The sequence below is a fragment of the Aythya ferina genome (genome assembly GCF_964211825.1).
Source record: "Aythya ferina genome assembly, chromosome: 26".
Lineage (NCBI taxonomy): Eukaryota > Metazoa > Chordata > Aves > Anseriformes > Anatidae > Aythya > Aythya ferina.
Window position 1 is genome coordinate 3,718,944 of NC_140324.1, and position 15,536 is coordinate 3,734,479.

At 50.1% G+C, this 15,536-nt stretch overlaps 1 protein-coding gene across 7 annotated transcripts in view; it reads right to left on the bottom strand.

Annotated features, from left to right (window-relative positions):
• PTPRS (protein tyrosine phosphatase receptor type S) overlaps nt 1-15,536 on the bottom strand; it is a 150,996-nt gene that overhangs the window by 20,356 nt on the left and 115,104 nt on the right. For 3 of the 7 annotated variants that reach the window (XM_084498422.1, XM_084498419.1, XM_084498420.1), the window contains exons 13-21: nt 15,196-15,222; nt 13,267-13,384; nt 9,147-9,737; nt 8,360-8,457; nt 7,625-7,878; nt 7,145-7,238; nt 6,701-6,916; nt 4,728-4,885; nt 1,841-1,953 (exon numbers count right to left, since the gene is read on the bottom strand). In XM_084498422.1, the coding sequence (XP_084354548.1) occupies nt 1,841-1,953; nt 4,728-4,885; nt 6,701-6,916; nt 7,145-7,238; nt 7,625-7,878; nt 8,360-8,457; nt 9,147-9,737; nt 13,267-13,384; nt 15,196-15,222 (1,669 nt within the window). The remainder of the gene's footprint in view (nt 1-1,840; nt 1,954-4,727; nt 4,886-6,700; nt 6,917-7,144; nt 7,239-7,624; nt 7,879-8,359; nt 8,458-9,146; nt 9,738-13,266; nt 13,385-15,195; nt 15,223-15,536) is intronic. The other 4 variants (XM_084498423.1, XM_084498421.1, XM_084498424.1 and 1 more) reach the window with 2 other exon arrangements.

The window sequence follows — 15,536 nt, forward strand, 5'->3', positions numbered from 1 at the left end:
AAAGCTACATGGGACAAAAACTGGCAGTCTTTTGAGATCTGCAGACCTTTGCCTAGCGGAGTCTGAACGGCAGGCTTGCAGGTCTTAGCTACCTTCTGCGAGCCTCTTAGGTCAAGAATTCAGAGGTAAAGCATGACCAGAACAGCACAGGCAACACGAGACAGGCTCAGTCACCTCCAGATCTCATTAACTGAGGCCAGGGAGTGCCTCGTCCTGAGCTGGCTCTGCAATCCTGTGAGGACGGGGAGAAGCACTCAGGGAACACCCAAAGCAGCACTCCCAGCTGCTTCTTAGCATCCAGGCTAACCCAGATGGCCACAATCCTGTATCTCTGCTTTTATCCCAGCATCGGGTTCGCATGGCAGAGTGCAGCTCCTTCTCCTGGGTCTCAGACCCAGCGGCCAACCTGAACACTCCCACGAGGAATTCTTCTTTGTACCCAGGACGTATCAGGGAACCCAGCCACCTGCGAACTGCTGCTGAGCTGCAATGGGGACCCTCAAAAGAAGTTGCTCACACAAAGGGCAGAACAGCTGGGACAGCAGGATCCTCTCGAGCTTTCCAGGCAGTGCCCTGCTCAGTCCCTTGCATGCTCAGGGAGACAGAAGCCTGCCCTCCTGCTGCAGATCTCAAACACCTTCGGACTCTCCTGCAAGAGCACCTCCGGTTAAGAGCTGATTTTGGGACCCAGCTGCAGTTCAGCTGCTCTGCATTCAGTCCCTGCATGCTGGATTAAATCCGCTTCCATCCCTTAGCTGAGACTTAATCTTCCTAAGCCTGGACTCATACCAATGGGTTGTTCCTAGCTTTCTGATATGAAACACTCAGTTCAGTGCTGCCCCAAAGATCCCTGCGCTCCGGGCACCTACCAACTTGCCAGTCTCACCCTAAGAAAAGTCAGACAACGCTAAGGACAGGACTGGGATGGGAAGGGGAAACAGGAGCTGCAGAAACATTACTAACAAGCACAAAACAGCAAAAATAAAAAAAAACAACAAACAAACCGAAAACAACAGCCAGCCCCCAAAAGCACAACAAATTCCCTTCCAAATCCTCCAGCACCAGGAATTGGGAAGCAGAGGTGCGTACCAGTGCGCAGGCACCGCTCAGCATCACCACCTGTGTGTCCGAGGATGTGCCCGGGCTGGGCCGTGTCACTGGTGGCTTGCAGAGGTGCCATGCAGGCAGCTTGGGCATGCAGGTACGTGGGGACACCCGTGTGCAGAAGGGAGGGTGCAGCGGGCCTCTCTGGCCAGGAGTTAGGTGCAGTGCCACGCTAGCTCGGCAGCTACGCTACCCAAGGAGATGCTGCCTCGTCGGCATGAAGCACCCAGCTGCCTTTCTCTGTCCTCACAACCCGCAGGGCAGGCCTGGAGCCTGAGGGGAGTGTTTTGGGGTGTGTGCAGAAAGCACCCGTTACAGGTGTGGGTGAAGCGGTGTGTGCTGGGCAGCCTGCCATGCTTCACCTTCACACCCCAGGGCTCTCCCAGCACGAGGCACAGCGCCGTGATGGTCAGGCAAGCACGGCACGGCCACGGCACTCGCAGCTGTGTACTTAGCCCAGAATGCAGCAATTTAGCTGGATTTGCAGAAAAGCCCTTCTTCCTGCCCCACAATTGCTGGGTGGAGTCTGCAAGGCCCTTGCGGTTTCCCAGCAAAGGTTTCTTGCAGCAGTCGTGCTTGGCACAGACAAGGCTGGAGGTTCCTCGGCTGCATCCCAGGTTAGTTCTGGGTCTCAAAGGCAGCAGCTCGGCAGCAGCCTGGCAGGAAGGGGCTGAGGAAAGGGCAGTTGCTCTGCTCCTGCCTTCCCAGGGAGGGAGGCTGGTTTGCAGCTGGTTACCTGGAGTCTGGAAGTTGATGCGCCTCATTTCCACAGGGTCCTTCGGGTGGTGCGGGGTGATCTCAGCGTTGTTCAGGAGGCATTTTGTCCGTGGCTCTGAATCTTTCCGTTTGCTTTAAAAAAAATAAAACAAAAACAAAGCCTCTTAGCTTACAGACCGATTAGTCTTCTCAGCTACTCAGGCCACACTGAGGCCCAAGTACAGCTCCCACATAAATCAGGGCCAGGTACAGCCACGTCCTGAACAAGGATGTAAATTACATAAAACGCATCAGAAAAGGGATGAGGTTTGGAATGTTTTGTTGGTGCAGTATTTGATGGGATTTTACAAGTGCCCAGCAGCTTTCAGCCAAGTCTGGAAGTTTCCCCTTCACACAGCAGGCGTACAGATAAGCAACGAGGAGCAGCTGAGGTACTGTGAACTCACACCTCAGCCTCCCTGAACAGCCTCCCCTGAACTCTGCAGAGGTCTGCAAGTAGAAGTGTTCCAATTCTGGCCAAGCCACTTGCAGCCTGAAAGAACTAGAGCCAACATAATCATTTGGAAAAGTACAGAATCTCCTGGTCGTGACCTTGGACATGAAGTACTGCTATTTCTCTGTTGGCTTGTAGGGAGTTCTCAGTGCCTTGCTGCAGACAGAGAAGTCAGAGCAGTGGTTTTCAATCTTCGCTGATCTACAGAACCCTAAAAATCTGGTTTCAAAACCAGCACAGACACATCTTCTCTGATCACAGCTGTGCCTGCTGTGATCTCTCTCACCTCCTTGCCAGAAGCTGAAGCCTGCTCCAACGTGCCAGCTGAGCTGCACATGTGAGTGCTTCATAATATATTTCCCTCAAAATGGGCTAGGTTAGCTGAGGCACTTTAAAAGTCTTTGCTGACCTGGCTCATTCTCCTTGAAAAGAATTTGGAAGCAAAGCCCAGTGCTGATCTGAGGAGGTGATAACCTCTGGCAAGGGAATAGTGACAAGCTGCTGGAAGCAGAACTTCTCCAGTGGGCAGAGAACGGGTACCCACACCCCAAGGCTTGCAAATATTGTCCTGGCCCTTTCAGCAAGATGGCTGTAGTGCTCCTCACCTCTCCTGCTTGGGTTGTGCAGATGCCTCCTGAAATACGCCTGCAGCAATAACGGTAATTGCTTAGGCAGAGAGGAGGTTATTCAGCACATTGTTAGCTGCCTCTTAATGTCATTAATAGCCAGAAGAAGTAGCGTGAGCCCTGCCAGCACTGCATGGGGCAGCGTTTTGGAATTACACCACTCTGCAGTTTGGGAGCAGTTTATTTTTGCCGCAGTTCTGAAACTGCCGTTAATAGTTCATTGGCTCAACCCATCAGTTACTTTCAGTGAAAGCTCTCCCGGCCTTGTAAATGGTTCAAAATAAGTCTCACTCTGCAGTTAGAAGCGAACTCTGTTAGAAGTCCCTGGCTGATGGGGCAGGAATGGCTTTTGCAATGGGGCGAGGACAGCTCAGCTGGTGAGATTCTGTTTCCAGCGTGCCAGCGGCTCAGGGACAGCCTGCATGGAGCAGTCAGACATGGAGAAAACCCGCTTTCACCTCTGACTGCAACACAAATGGGTGTTTCTCTGCTCCATTAACTCAACGTTTTATGAGCCGCTTACTGTCACTGCTGCTCAGCTCGAGAAAGGGCCATTATATTTAGGAACGGACAAGCAGGAGGAAGCTGGGATTTCTTTGCTTTTTCTGTCCCAGTTCAAATGTGGCCCTGCGCTAGTCTAACACAGGGTGTCCTTTAGGACAGATCTAACAGTAGAAACCGTACAGACAGCCCCATCACCAGAGATGATAAATACTGTCGAACACACAGCCAGCCCATTACAGAAAGAACCTTAGTAAATGGCAAATCTGGAGCTCTTACCTGTCTGGCTTGCTGTCCAGGAAAGCAGTAAGTGGAGAGAAGACAAGACAAATGTTCAGATTAGAAAGGAATCGCAGGAGAAGGGAGAAACATTTGCTCAGCTCTAACCCTGGTAATGCAGTTGGAAGGTAGGACTAGTAATGATTGCCCAGTTAGATCAGTGCTAATGAGCACCAACAAGGAACACCTGAGTCCCTGGTCCCCCGAGCACTTGTGTGTGTCCAGCAACTTCACACATGCTGGGGTGCATAAGCAAACACACCTGTGCAGATGAAAGATGACGTGGGGTTAACTGAATTCCATACTGGGTAAGTGTCCCAGCTAAGGACACCCTTGCACTGGCCAGAGCTGCCATCCTGCCCCTTTTCTTGATCCATTTACTCAGTATCTGCTTCCTTTCCTGTCCTCTTTTGCTGCACAGCGTGACCTGTGTGTGCCCTGTCCCCAAGCACGCACCACGAGCTGCTCAGAAATCCAAGGAAAAAGGAGACGTTTCCAGGGGCTGCTCACTCTTCTCTCCTGCAGAGTCACACTACACCCCCAGCTGCTGCTCATCTCTCAGTTCCAGCTGAAAAGCAGCCTGACAACACAGGAGGTCTCTGCCAATCCCCAGCACAAAGGTGCTTCTCTGCATCACCCCCGCTGCACACACAGCACCCAAAGGGGAGCCCAGGGCTGCAGCTCTGACCCTGTCTTTTGGGGGAGACAGGCAAGTGACCCGATAAACTCATTGCACATATGCCACAACACTCAGGCAAGCTCAGCTTTACTGAGAGTGCTGTGGGGTAGACGCTGAAACAGCAGGTCCTGGCAACCCACTACTCATCTTTCCTGTTTCAGCCAGAACCTTCAATTTCAGCATTTCTGCCTCAGGACTCCTCTCTGGTGCTGGTGGGAGGATTTGACCCCCAACTGACAACTTCAGGACCGAGGAGAAAAATCCCTTTAGGTGTTATTCCTGGAGACATTGAGTATGGTCACAGCTCTGGGCAAGAAGCATCTCTTACTTTTTGTAGAGCAGAATGGCAATGACGATACAGATGATGAACACCACGGCCAGGACGGGCCCGATGACCCAGATGAGCCCTTCCTCTCCATCGATGATTGGCTGCGGATCGGGGTTGTCCAGCTGGATGGGGTCGGAGAAAGGACTGGCAGCAAAAGTCTGGAAGACAGGGATGATTGTGGAACAGCTTTCAGAGAGGGAATGGGGGCCGAAAGGAATGGCTAAACATTATGGAAGAGAAATTGCTGTAGAGGGTGTGGGCTCTCTGACGCACAGCCTAAGTGATAGCAGAGAAAATAACCTCTTCAACCTGCAGAAAAAACATGTCTGTGAGTGTCCCTGTGACAGGTATTTTCCTCCTCCAACACTTCAGGCAAGACAGACCATTAAAAGACAATATTCACATGAAGTTTTAGGCTGGCTCATGCCTGTGGCTCACCTACTCTTATAGCCAGGAAGGGGATTTTAAAAAAGTTGATTGTGCCTCTGTTCCAGCACATCCCAAAGACCTCTCCATTTCCACAATCCCACAGACACTTCTGTCAAGTTCTCATGCCACCATCTGGATTTTATCAGTCAGATGGGATTACAGGGAAAGAGGGAAGGGATTGAACCAAAAAATAGTGCTTAGAAACAGTCTGGTCTGGTGACTTACAAAATCCCTTACAATTAAACATTAAAAACTAAACTGTAATGTCACCTCTGCTCTCTGCAATGAGCTGTGCTCTTGAGAAAATCACATTCAAACCCACCAGAGTCCTAACTAACAAGCATTGCTCACTCGTTCTCATGAATGCTACAATTTTCTATCATTCCTAGGAATGATGCATCCCCATTTTACAGAGACTGCTGAAAATGAAGTGCACCAAGGAGAACTGTTAAGCCCTGGTACAAGTGTAAAGTCTGGGACAGGAAAAGAACATGAGCTTTAGCTTGGGGTATTTGAAACTCTACCAGCTCTCAGTAAGACTGAAATTCTGCTACACAGGAGGGAGCTGCAGTGATTCCAGACTGTCCTGAGTGAGCGTGCAGTACCTTGTTCTAAAGAAGAAATTACCGCAAGCTGCAGTAATCCGATTGAGAAACCCATTCACAGGCGTGTCAGCCTAATCCTTTAATATCAAATACACAACTAAATATTTATTTGGAAAAAAAAAAAAAACAACACTGAAAACCCTTAATTTCAAATAGCTCCCTGCTATTGAAATCCCCCTATTCCACAGGGGGATTTAAAAGCAACAAAGAATTAGACTGCTTCCTATTGTTCACGAGGAAGGACAGGTAAGTATTAAAATAGTTGTTTTCATAAAGCCAGGTACAACATCACTGAAATCAGCTGTACTGAAGTGGTAAAATGAGCAGAGAGCACATCTGCTTTTCCATAAAAAAGCACCTCTCCCCTTTCTGCTTGGTGGGGAACTTTTTAATAACTGGTACATGTGACAGGCTGCTCTCAAAGCAGGATGTCTGGGGTCACTGCCCGAAGGAATACAGGGACAGGGACAGCCTTTACAAGAAATTGCTCTCTGTAAAGGGGTTTGACCCAGGGATCTCCACACTCGAGTGTACTCCTGAGCTAACAGATCGGGATCCCCCAGTCTGATCTCAAGGCTGGAGCCATAAATGTAGCAAGTCCTGCCTAAGCAGACAGGCAAAACGCAGAAGTGGTGCACAAGATGCTTGTGTTGTTGTCTGCACAGAAGAGCACATTTGCTGTATGCAGACACAAGCACAAACAGCTCTGATAGCCGCACGCAAAAGCTCTGCAGCTGGACTGGAAGGCCTCTGCAGAGAAAAAAAAACCCTCAAGCCCTGGCATCTGGTGGAAGAGAGTCACGGAGGATGCCAGGAGGGCACAAGACCTGCTGGCAGCTCACAAGAGAGATGCCCCTGCAGCTGCTGTCTCTGGTCGATAAGGGGGACAGCAGGGTCGCGAGCATCTGAGGAGGGTGAGGGAAAGCAGGCGGCACTTACTGCCTCGGGTTCCTGGAGCACTGCCAGGATGAAGATCACGTATTTCTGCCCTGGTTCCAGGGCTCTGTTCTCAAAGTTGTCGTAGTGCTTCATGTCCCCCAGGATGAAGTGGGAAGGGAGGGAGCGAAAACGGGCAGCGATGTAGGGCTTGGGGAAGTCCAGCTGACGAGAGTGACGCAGGCTGCGGCGTCGGAGCCTGGCAATGTCCTGAACGAGCTGGAGGAAGCAAAGGAACGGTGTGAGAGCCCTGACGCCTTCAGCACCTTCAGAGAACACAAAGGAGGGACAGCCAAACCGCACCACTCAAACTGACCTCACGTTAGCTGTTCAGAACGTGGATTGCATGCCCCAAACCCACCCTTCCCAGGATCTCAGGTCACCATCACATCCACTACAGCTGTTTGATCTCTCTCTATACCTGGTTTCAGTCTCACCCACACTCACCTCCTCCAGGTCCATCTCCTCAGGGCTGCCCAAGGGGTTCAGGAACTGTCCTCCACGGGACTTCCTTAGAGGCACCACCACAATGTAGTAAGCCCTAAAAGTTGGGAATAATCAGAAGAAATGGGAGGACTGAATCTCCTTCCATCAGCCACAGAAGGAGAGAGTGCACACACTGATGGTGGGAGGCTAGGTTTGCCCACACAGCCCCACTGACCAAGCCAGCAAGCCCCTTATTTGTAATTTTGCACAGTTGTTGTTGCTGCTTTTGGACTCAGTGACAGCCCCATGTAAAATGCCTCCCTTTGGATTCCTGTGGCAACCCGTTAACCCTGGGAAGTGGCATCGAAAGACAGAATCCAGCAAGGCTGAAAATGCAGGGAACAGACTCTCTGCCACTATCCTTGCTGGTTTGTGCTACGAACTCTGGCACCCTGCACCATGAAGTGAGCAGACCAAGTCTGTACTTTATCAGAAACCTACTGGACAGGCACGGAGCTCTTCACATCTGGGAGAATCACCACCACGTTGCCATCAGCATCAGGCTTGTGGGTCACCTCTGGCTTCCTGGATAACATGTCAGCAGCAGTCCAGGCAGCCACGTTCTGCTGCAGGCCGCCCATGCTATTGCCCCGGTTCATGAGAACGAAATTGTAGAACGTCCGGGGCTTCAGGTTGGTGATGAGTTTCTTGGTGGTGCGGCCGTCCACATCAACATTCAGCCCGTTATACTGGATCTGTGGGAGGTGAAGAGGCACCAGAGATGTACCATGAGCAAGACAGATACTGCTTGATCAACCAGGCTCCCTCCTCCTCTTTGCTTTGGTTTGCAGGGAACATAAGGCACTTGGCTGGGCCGTGCTCCACCCAGCTCTGCCAGAGCTGGTGCAAACAGAGGAATAGGAGCTAGGTGAGTTTCAGTCTCACACAGGACAAGGCCTTAGAACTTCTCTGAGAAGAGAAATTTGGATCTGGAGATGGGAAAATGGTGGTAACTTGCCTACGGAGGTAGTGATTTGGTAACAGAGGCAGGAGTGCAAGCCAAGAGGCCTGATTTCAAGGAGCACACCTCCTTGATCTAATGATTAACCATTATCTGCCCATAGCTAAGACCTGGCTTCAGAATTTCTGGCTCTTATAATCTATCATTCAAACCAACAGACAAGACTCCCAGGAAACTGAGAAAGAACACAGCTCTGACTTCTCCCTTCCACTTGCCTTGTATGGGGTGGGAGAGTTGTAATTCTCAGGAAACTCCCAGCTCAGAAGGACAGATGTCTTTGTCACCATCTTCACCTTGAAGTTCTTGGGCAAAACTGCTGAGAGAAAAGCGAGGAGGAAGGGGAGAGAGGAGAAGAAAAGGCAGCAGAGGGAAGGAGTAGTAAGAAAGAGAAGGAAGACAACATCAGACACTGGCAAAAGGGTCTGCCAGTTTGGGTCTGGCTGCTGCTGCAGGAATGGAAGGGCTTGCTCCCTCCTCCACACTTTGCTTGAGTTTTGTCAAGGTCCATCTTGGTGCTCCCTGTCCCCATGTCTAACCCTGGGGAAGGGTGAGGGAGGGTGCTTAGCCTTGCCCTCACCCTGCCCGTGCTCAGTGCACACTACGGGTCTGGGTGGCTGCTGCAGGAACGAGGTGCTGGCTTTCTGAGCATGCTCAGGTGAGGAAACCCATCCCAGGTCACATTTGAGGCTTTCTGATTTTTCTTGTTTTCTTTTGGCTGTTTGCAAAAGCTGAAGAAAATGCTCTTCCCACCTGTACAGCGACTGGCACCCCACTTCAGGTGCCAGTGAAAGAAGGGTGTCCGGACTTAACTTAGAAGAAAGCGGTAAAAGGGACTTACCTGGCACAAGGCAGAGAGGAGCTGAGGGACTGAGTGTGAAACCAGAGTGCTCTGCATTTACTCACGAGCCTGGCTGAGCCTGGCTTGACCTCTCCAGCTCTCTGCCTCCTGGCACCAGCCCCGGTTACAAGGAGAGAGAGGGAGGAGAAACCGGTAAGTCCTACCTTGATCCAGCTGGAACGTCCGATACTGGACAGTCGGGCTGTACGGCCCGGGGCCTTTACTGGTGTGAGCACGGATTTTAACATCGTAGGCGGTGTTGGGTTTGAGGCCGTTGAGGGTGTACGAGTTCTCTGGGGAGGGGGGCAGGTCTTTTTCCAGGGGGTTGCCGGGAGAACCGGCTTCCCGGTAGGCCACGGTGTATTTGACGATGGCTCCGTTCCTCTCGGCCAGCACGGGGGGGAGCCAGCCAAACTGGACCGACATGGAGGTGATGTTGCTCGCCTCGAGGATTTGGGGGTAACCCTTGGGGATGTCTTCAGGGGTGGTGAGTTCCTGCACAGCTTCCTCCCCGAAGCCAGCCCGGCTTTTGACGGCCAGCTTGAAAACATAGGTGGCGCCCTTGTGGATGCTGGGAGCAGTGTACTTATCCTCCAGGGCTGTGAACTCCAAGGTAGCCAGGGGGTCGACATCCTTGCGGCCAAACTGGAGCCGGTAGCCCATCACCTGGCCTTCAGCATCCAACGGAGGCTCCCATTTCACCAGCAGAGTATTCTCCTCTGTCTGGTGCACAGACAGGATGGGTTTCCCTGGGACTGGGAGAGAAAAGAGACACTTTCGGTCAAATGTGGGACAGGGTGGCTGCTGTGGAGATGCAGAGACCCTTGGGCTGCAGCACAGGTTCCTCGAATCAGTCCAAGGTTCCACCTTGACTCTGCTTCGGTGTCTCACCCTGAAACCAGGCTGCTGCTACCCACCCACTACACGTAGATGGTCTCTGTCAAGTTTTGGAGATGAGATGCACTGCCAGTGTGTCAGCTGTGATGTTCTTACTTATTCCTGGATTTATTTTTGCTCCCTTTCCTCAGGAAGGCAAGGTGAGCACTGCTTCTCTCTTATCACTTGACCAAATACTTCACCGCAGCTGGGAAGAACAAACTCAGGGGTCCTGAATCCCAGCCTCCTGTCCTAAACACCCGAGCAGATTGCTTTGCAGGGCAGGGAAGAATTAATGTAGGAGTTCCCCAGACTCCTGTCCTCCCGCTCCCTCTCTCTCTCCCTCACACAGCACAACTCATGCAGAAAGAGACTGGAACAGATTGGCTCAGGCTGGGAAGGCCAGAGCAGCTGCGGGTGAAGTAATGAAGGATGGGAAAGGAAGTCTGGGCAGCCTCGGGTCCTGAGCAGCAGGCACAAGGCCAGATGAAGCAAGTCTGGCAGGCATCTGATCACCCAGTTGGGTACAGAAAGAAGGAAGCACACAAAGCGTCGGAACAAGAGCCCAAAATCTGTGCAAGGCAGAGGGCAGGAAGAGTTGCTGCTTGCACTATGCGCTTTCTCTCCTCTGAGGGAAGGGAAAGGACATGCGAGTGTCAGTGTGTTTTCAGCTAGCTCCCTCCTCATCCTGTCAGTTAGTTGCTCCATGTTTGGGGAATATTGCAGGAACTCAGCAGTGCCTCTGTCTAATGAGCCTTGGCACAGCCTGACTGCAGAGCAAGCCCACAGCCACAGTTAAATGACACGCGTAGGCCCAGAGGTTTCTGAAGCTGGAGAAAGCAGAGCATTAATTCCAGCAGCTCACGCGTCATTTACATTCACTCCACTATTAGGGATCTAATTTCCTTCTCTGAGCCTTGGTGTTTCTTCTGGTTGAACGGGAAAAGGAAAGAGAATGGAGTTTAGGAGCGAGCACGAGTCTGACTGCAGGCTGGGAGGCTGAAAGCTGAGTGCAGCTACCAAAGGGAGCGGGAGGGAGCCGGCAGGGAAGGATGCTGCGTGTGTCAGGGATCCTGGCAAAGGCAGACTGGGGAAAGCACTCCGCCCCGCAGCGACTGACATCTGAACACAGGGACGAGGACTTGTCTCTGAAACAAATGCTTTATTCATTGCAAACTGCCAAAGAATGCCTAGGGAACAGTTCTGGGAGAGCCTCCATCGGAAATGCCGAAGAAACACATTACAGAGAAAAACAATGTCATTACCTTTATGTTTTGGGTTTTATCACAAATGTTACTATAATCAGCTGAGCTTGAAAATATTACATTTGCACAACAAATATTGTTTGGAGAAAGGTGAGAAGAAAGCAGAGGGAAGTGCTTTATTTCGCAATTGGTTTGGACAGTAAAGGAGAAAATTGGATGTATTACTGTATTTAAATTCAGCCCCTAGCCCTGAATGATAAAGAAAGAAATCTCTCTTCTCAGAAGGTATATTGACTCAATGCTGCAAAGAAGATAAGAATGTTACAGAGCCATTTGAAAGTTTTTTTTTTTCTTTCTTTCTTTTTTTTTTTTTTTTTTTAAATAGCTATTTCAAGTTGGGGGAAATTGGGTTTTGGGTAATAGCTGCTGTGCTGGAGAAAACATCCCTCTGTGACTGATCACCTGCACTGCAAATCCTAATGGGGAGAGATGAGGGAGGTTGACAAGAGAGTGACAAGGGAAGGAGGGAGGGCAGAGTGAGAAAGGCTCGAGGAGAGAAAAATGAAGAAGGTAGAGAGCCTCAGGAAAACAAGGAAGCGAGAGGAGAGAACCAGACAGAGTGAGAAGAAACATGGGCAAAGCCAGAGGGGGAAGGAGAAGAGAGTGAGTGAAGGAAAAGGCTTCTGACAGCACACTGACACTACAAGGTGTGAAGGCAGGAGTTTGGATGCTGTCACCTAAATGTATCCTGGTGTAACATTCGTGTCCTGGAAAACAACCTTGTTCTCTTACGTGCTGTCTCTTAACTAGGCAAGAAACACAAGAGGGGAGAGGAAGGCTGAATTCTCATTCCCTTCTCTGAAGACAAGAACATATAATGGGATGAAGATGTGAGTTGGGACAGAGAAAAAGACAAGGGCATGGAGGGCAGCTGCTGCTCCAGCGCTCTGTGTTTCGGGCCAGTGCTCCTGAGCCCTCTCTGTCCTGTGCACTGAGCTGAGTGTCTGTGCTACCTCCAGAGCCTGAACAGAGCTTTCCAGGTTAATTGCGTTGCTCTGACTGAAGGCAGAGGCAGAGAACAACCTTCTCTTAGGAAGAAGAGATGATGGCAGTTGTGCAGCTGCTACAGGAAGGGTGAAGATGACTGCCCCAAAACTAAGAAAACGAATAGGAAAAACAGAAGGAAATGACAATGGGAGAAAGCCATCATCTGGCAGCAGGACCAAGAATGTGATGGGGTGAGAGAAGATAACCACAGGCCAACAACAACTGGGCTGAAGGAGGGTCAAATCTGGGTGTGGGCACAGCAGTCTCACTCTGTGGCACAAAACCTTTCCCCTGCTGCACAGCAAAGGTCCAGCTATGAGAGCACTAACCACAGGAGCGCAGATGCTGAGAGGACAGGTGGAACACAACCTCTGTTTTCTGCCTGCAGCACAACTGTGTGGAGGAACAAGGAATGCCTTGTTGCCCTTTGTCATTTCTTTCTTCAGGCCCAGACATCCTTGCCTGACATCGTGTCCTCTGCACTGAGGCTGACAGACACTTTGCCATGAAGAATAGGGCAAAGGGAGGAATGAGTCTAGATGGCATGTGCAGAGTGAGCCCAGGTTGCAGAAATTCTTGCAAGAAAAGGTCAATACTGTCAGTACTTTTCTTCTCTACTGAGCACTACTCCTAGGCAAAGAGGGGACTGATGTTCAGACATGATACTAAAAGAAAAGCAGACTGGGCAGTATAAGTCTTCACTGCCTCCCTGCTGCTTTTCATCTCTTTGCAAGTCAACACCATGACAGCAGGCCTCTGGGTCTTCTGTTCCCCAAGGTACCTCTGTGTGCCAGCCATCAAAGCTGGAGTCTCTCCAGTGTCACCATACAGGTCAGACTGGGCAAGGATTCCCTTACTTCTGGTACTTCTGGAATTTGCAGTACATAAGATTACAAGCACTGAATTTGTCCTCTGTTGCATTTCTGTATGTATGGGGCTTTCTGCAGCACTGGAGAGAAAATTACTTCATTTAGGGAGGGCTACCTGCCAGGAATGAAGGGTTTTCTGCCTTCCTAGAAATAATTTTTCTTCAGGGGCTGCATGTTGTTTGTTGCAAGTCTGTCCTCTTTGTGAGGAGAGTGGGATGAAAGGAGCATCTTGGCTTCAGGGTGTTAGGAAACTGGTGAATCCCAACAGGTCAAGAAGAGACTCTTACCTGCACCCTTAGTGGTGACCACTTTGGGTTTGCTGCGAGCACCATCTCCCTTCATGGTGTAGGCGGCTACGGTAATGGAATATGCAGTCTCAGGCTGGAGCCCAGCAATGACCATTTCCTGTTTGCGAGATTCCAAAGGAAAACGGTGTAAATAATTACGTACACACACACACACAGGTAGATCTCTCCTTGCAGGAGTCTCAGGTCTTTTCTAGCATGCAGGAACATTCACTGAATCTGAAACCATGAGACGCTCTGCGGCAACGAGGCAGATGTGGCAACTGGCAGGAGGGTGAGAGCCACATTCCTTTGGCGAGCAGCACGCACGCTCCAGCTGCAAGCAGCCCCTCTGTAAACACAGCGTGTCTCTGCAGGCCCTGGCTCAATGTATTCTCTTCCAGATCTACCTCTCACACATTCCCTATCTCACCACAAACTGCTTCAGCCATCAAAACGCTGCTGCACTCTTCAAAGTGTTCCCCTTCACTGTGCCGTCTCAGTGGAGGTCTCAGCGGTTTCAAGGAGATTACATTTTTTTCTCCCCCACCCCCCTCCCTTCTCTCCTCAGGGATATTTTTTAATGCCTTCAATAATATTAAAGGGATTGCTTTAACGCAAAGTGCAAGACGACATTTTTTGCTTGCACGTTAAAGCTCTCTGCTAAATCCCCAGCACCCTCCTTCCTCTATCAGCTTCACCACACCTGGCTCCCACGAGCTTTTGTTGCAAGACTGGCCTCCAGAATAGCCCTTCCCCATGAAGTACTTGGCCCTTCAAAGGGCTGGGTTGTAACAGGAACACCCGTGCTAAATCAAACAGGATGGGGGCATATGCAGCAGGGTTTTCGCCAAGGCTCTGAAAGGGGGGAGATGTAAATTTTGTGCATGTTTTATGGCCTTCCCCTCCACTATCCCTCAGTGCTTTAAATATTAAATTGCAGGGCAGCACTTGGGAAAAAAAAAAATGCTGGTCCTGAAAATATTTGTATTGCCCCCAGAGCTGAGCAACGGTGGAAGTATTTCAAACCAGCAGGACTTTGATCAATACGTTTGGAAGCCATTAGCTAGAGAGACGGGTCTGCTTTCTGGAAGTCAAAAATCTGTCCTGCTTTCACACATGCCACTGACTTTTATTAAGATTTTAGGCACGCGACTTTGCCTTTCATGTGACTCAGTTTATCTTTCTGTAAAACACAGGCCCCTCACTTTTGTAGGGCACTTGGCAATCTCCAGGAGACGTGCATATATTCATTTTAATGATGTATTACCTTGGGACCCTGGTATTCCAAGAAGGAAATGCTTTCTCCTACTGCTTTGTAGCTGTAAGATCACTGAAAGCATTTAGCATTTTAACAGAAGTATCAAATGCCAAACAGCCAAGCTGATTTTTAAGTCTACTTGAAAGGTAAAAGGACCACCAGTGATTCAGGGCTTTGAACAGAACAAATATCGAAGAATCTTGGCCCTTTCAGGGCACAAAGCATTTGTTTGTACCCTGATACCTCAGAATTTACGAGGCTTTAAATACCCAACGCTTTAAAACCTAACTGTTTTTCAGACAAAAGGCAAGGTAGTTGCAGACCAGCCCATCTTTAAGCAGGTGTTCAAGGTAGTCCCAATTTCAGTGTCCTGCCTGCTCCCCTGTGGAGGAGCAGCAGACTTGTCTTTCCTTCAGAGCTGAGGGGAAAACCCTGCAGGACTGCCACGTGCTGACAAACTACACAGTCACACCGGGCTGCAGAGCAAAGCAAACAGGGCGGGGACAATGAATGGGAACACCAACATCAGGCTTTAAAACAGGCACACTGGCACTGAAAATAAAATTAAAAAAAAAATAAAAAGGAAAAGGAAAATATCACACCACAACAGCAAGTGGGAGAAGGGAAGGGACAGAACCAGGATGGAAGGATTTTTTCTTTTTTTTACTTACGTATTCAGCAGTGTCATCTGTTTCCCACTGGGCAGAGAACAAGAGAGGTTTTGCACATGAGAATACAAGAGGGGAAAGAAGGGAAAGACAGAGACACAGCATGAGGAAGAAGTCCCTGAGCAAGCAGCCACACAAGGTCAGAAGTTACCAGGCCAGCATGAAGAAAGAAGTAGAGTGGGAGAAATTAGTAGATTCCACTGTGGCCTTTGTCTGTCTTAAAAGATTTCCCAGACAGAGGAGGATGGATGGCATTTAGTTCAGAGCTGGGAGAGCAGTTCATACTCTTCCACAATAGCTATTGTCTGGGACTGCAAATGAACAGCAGGAAGATAACATATATC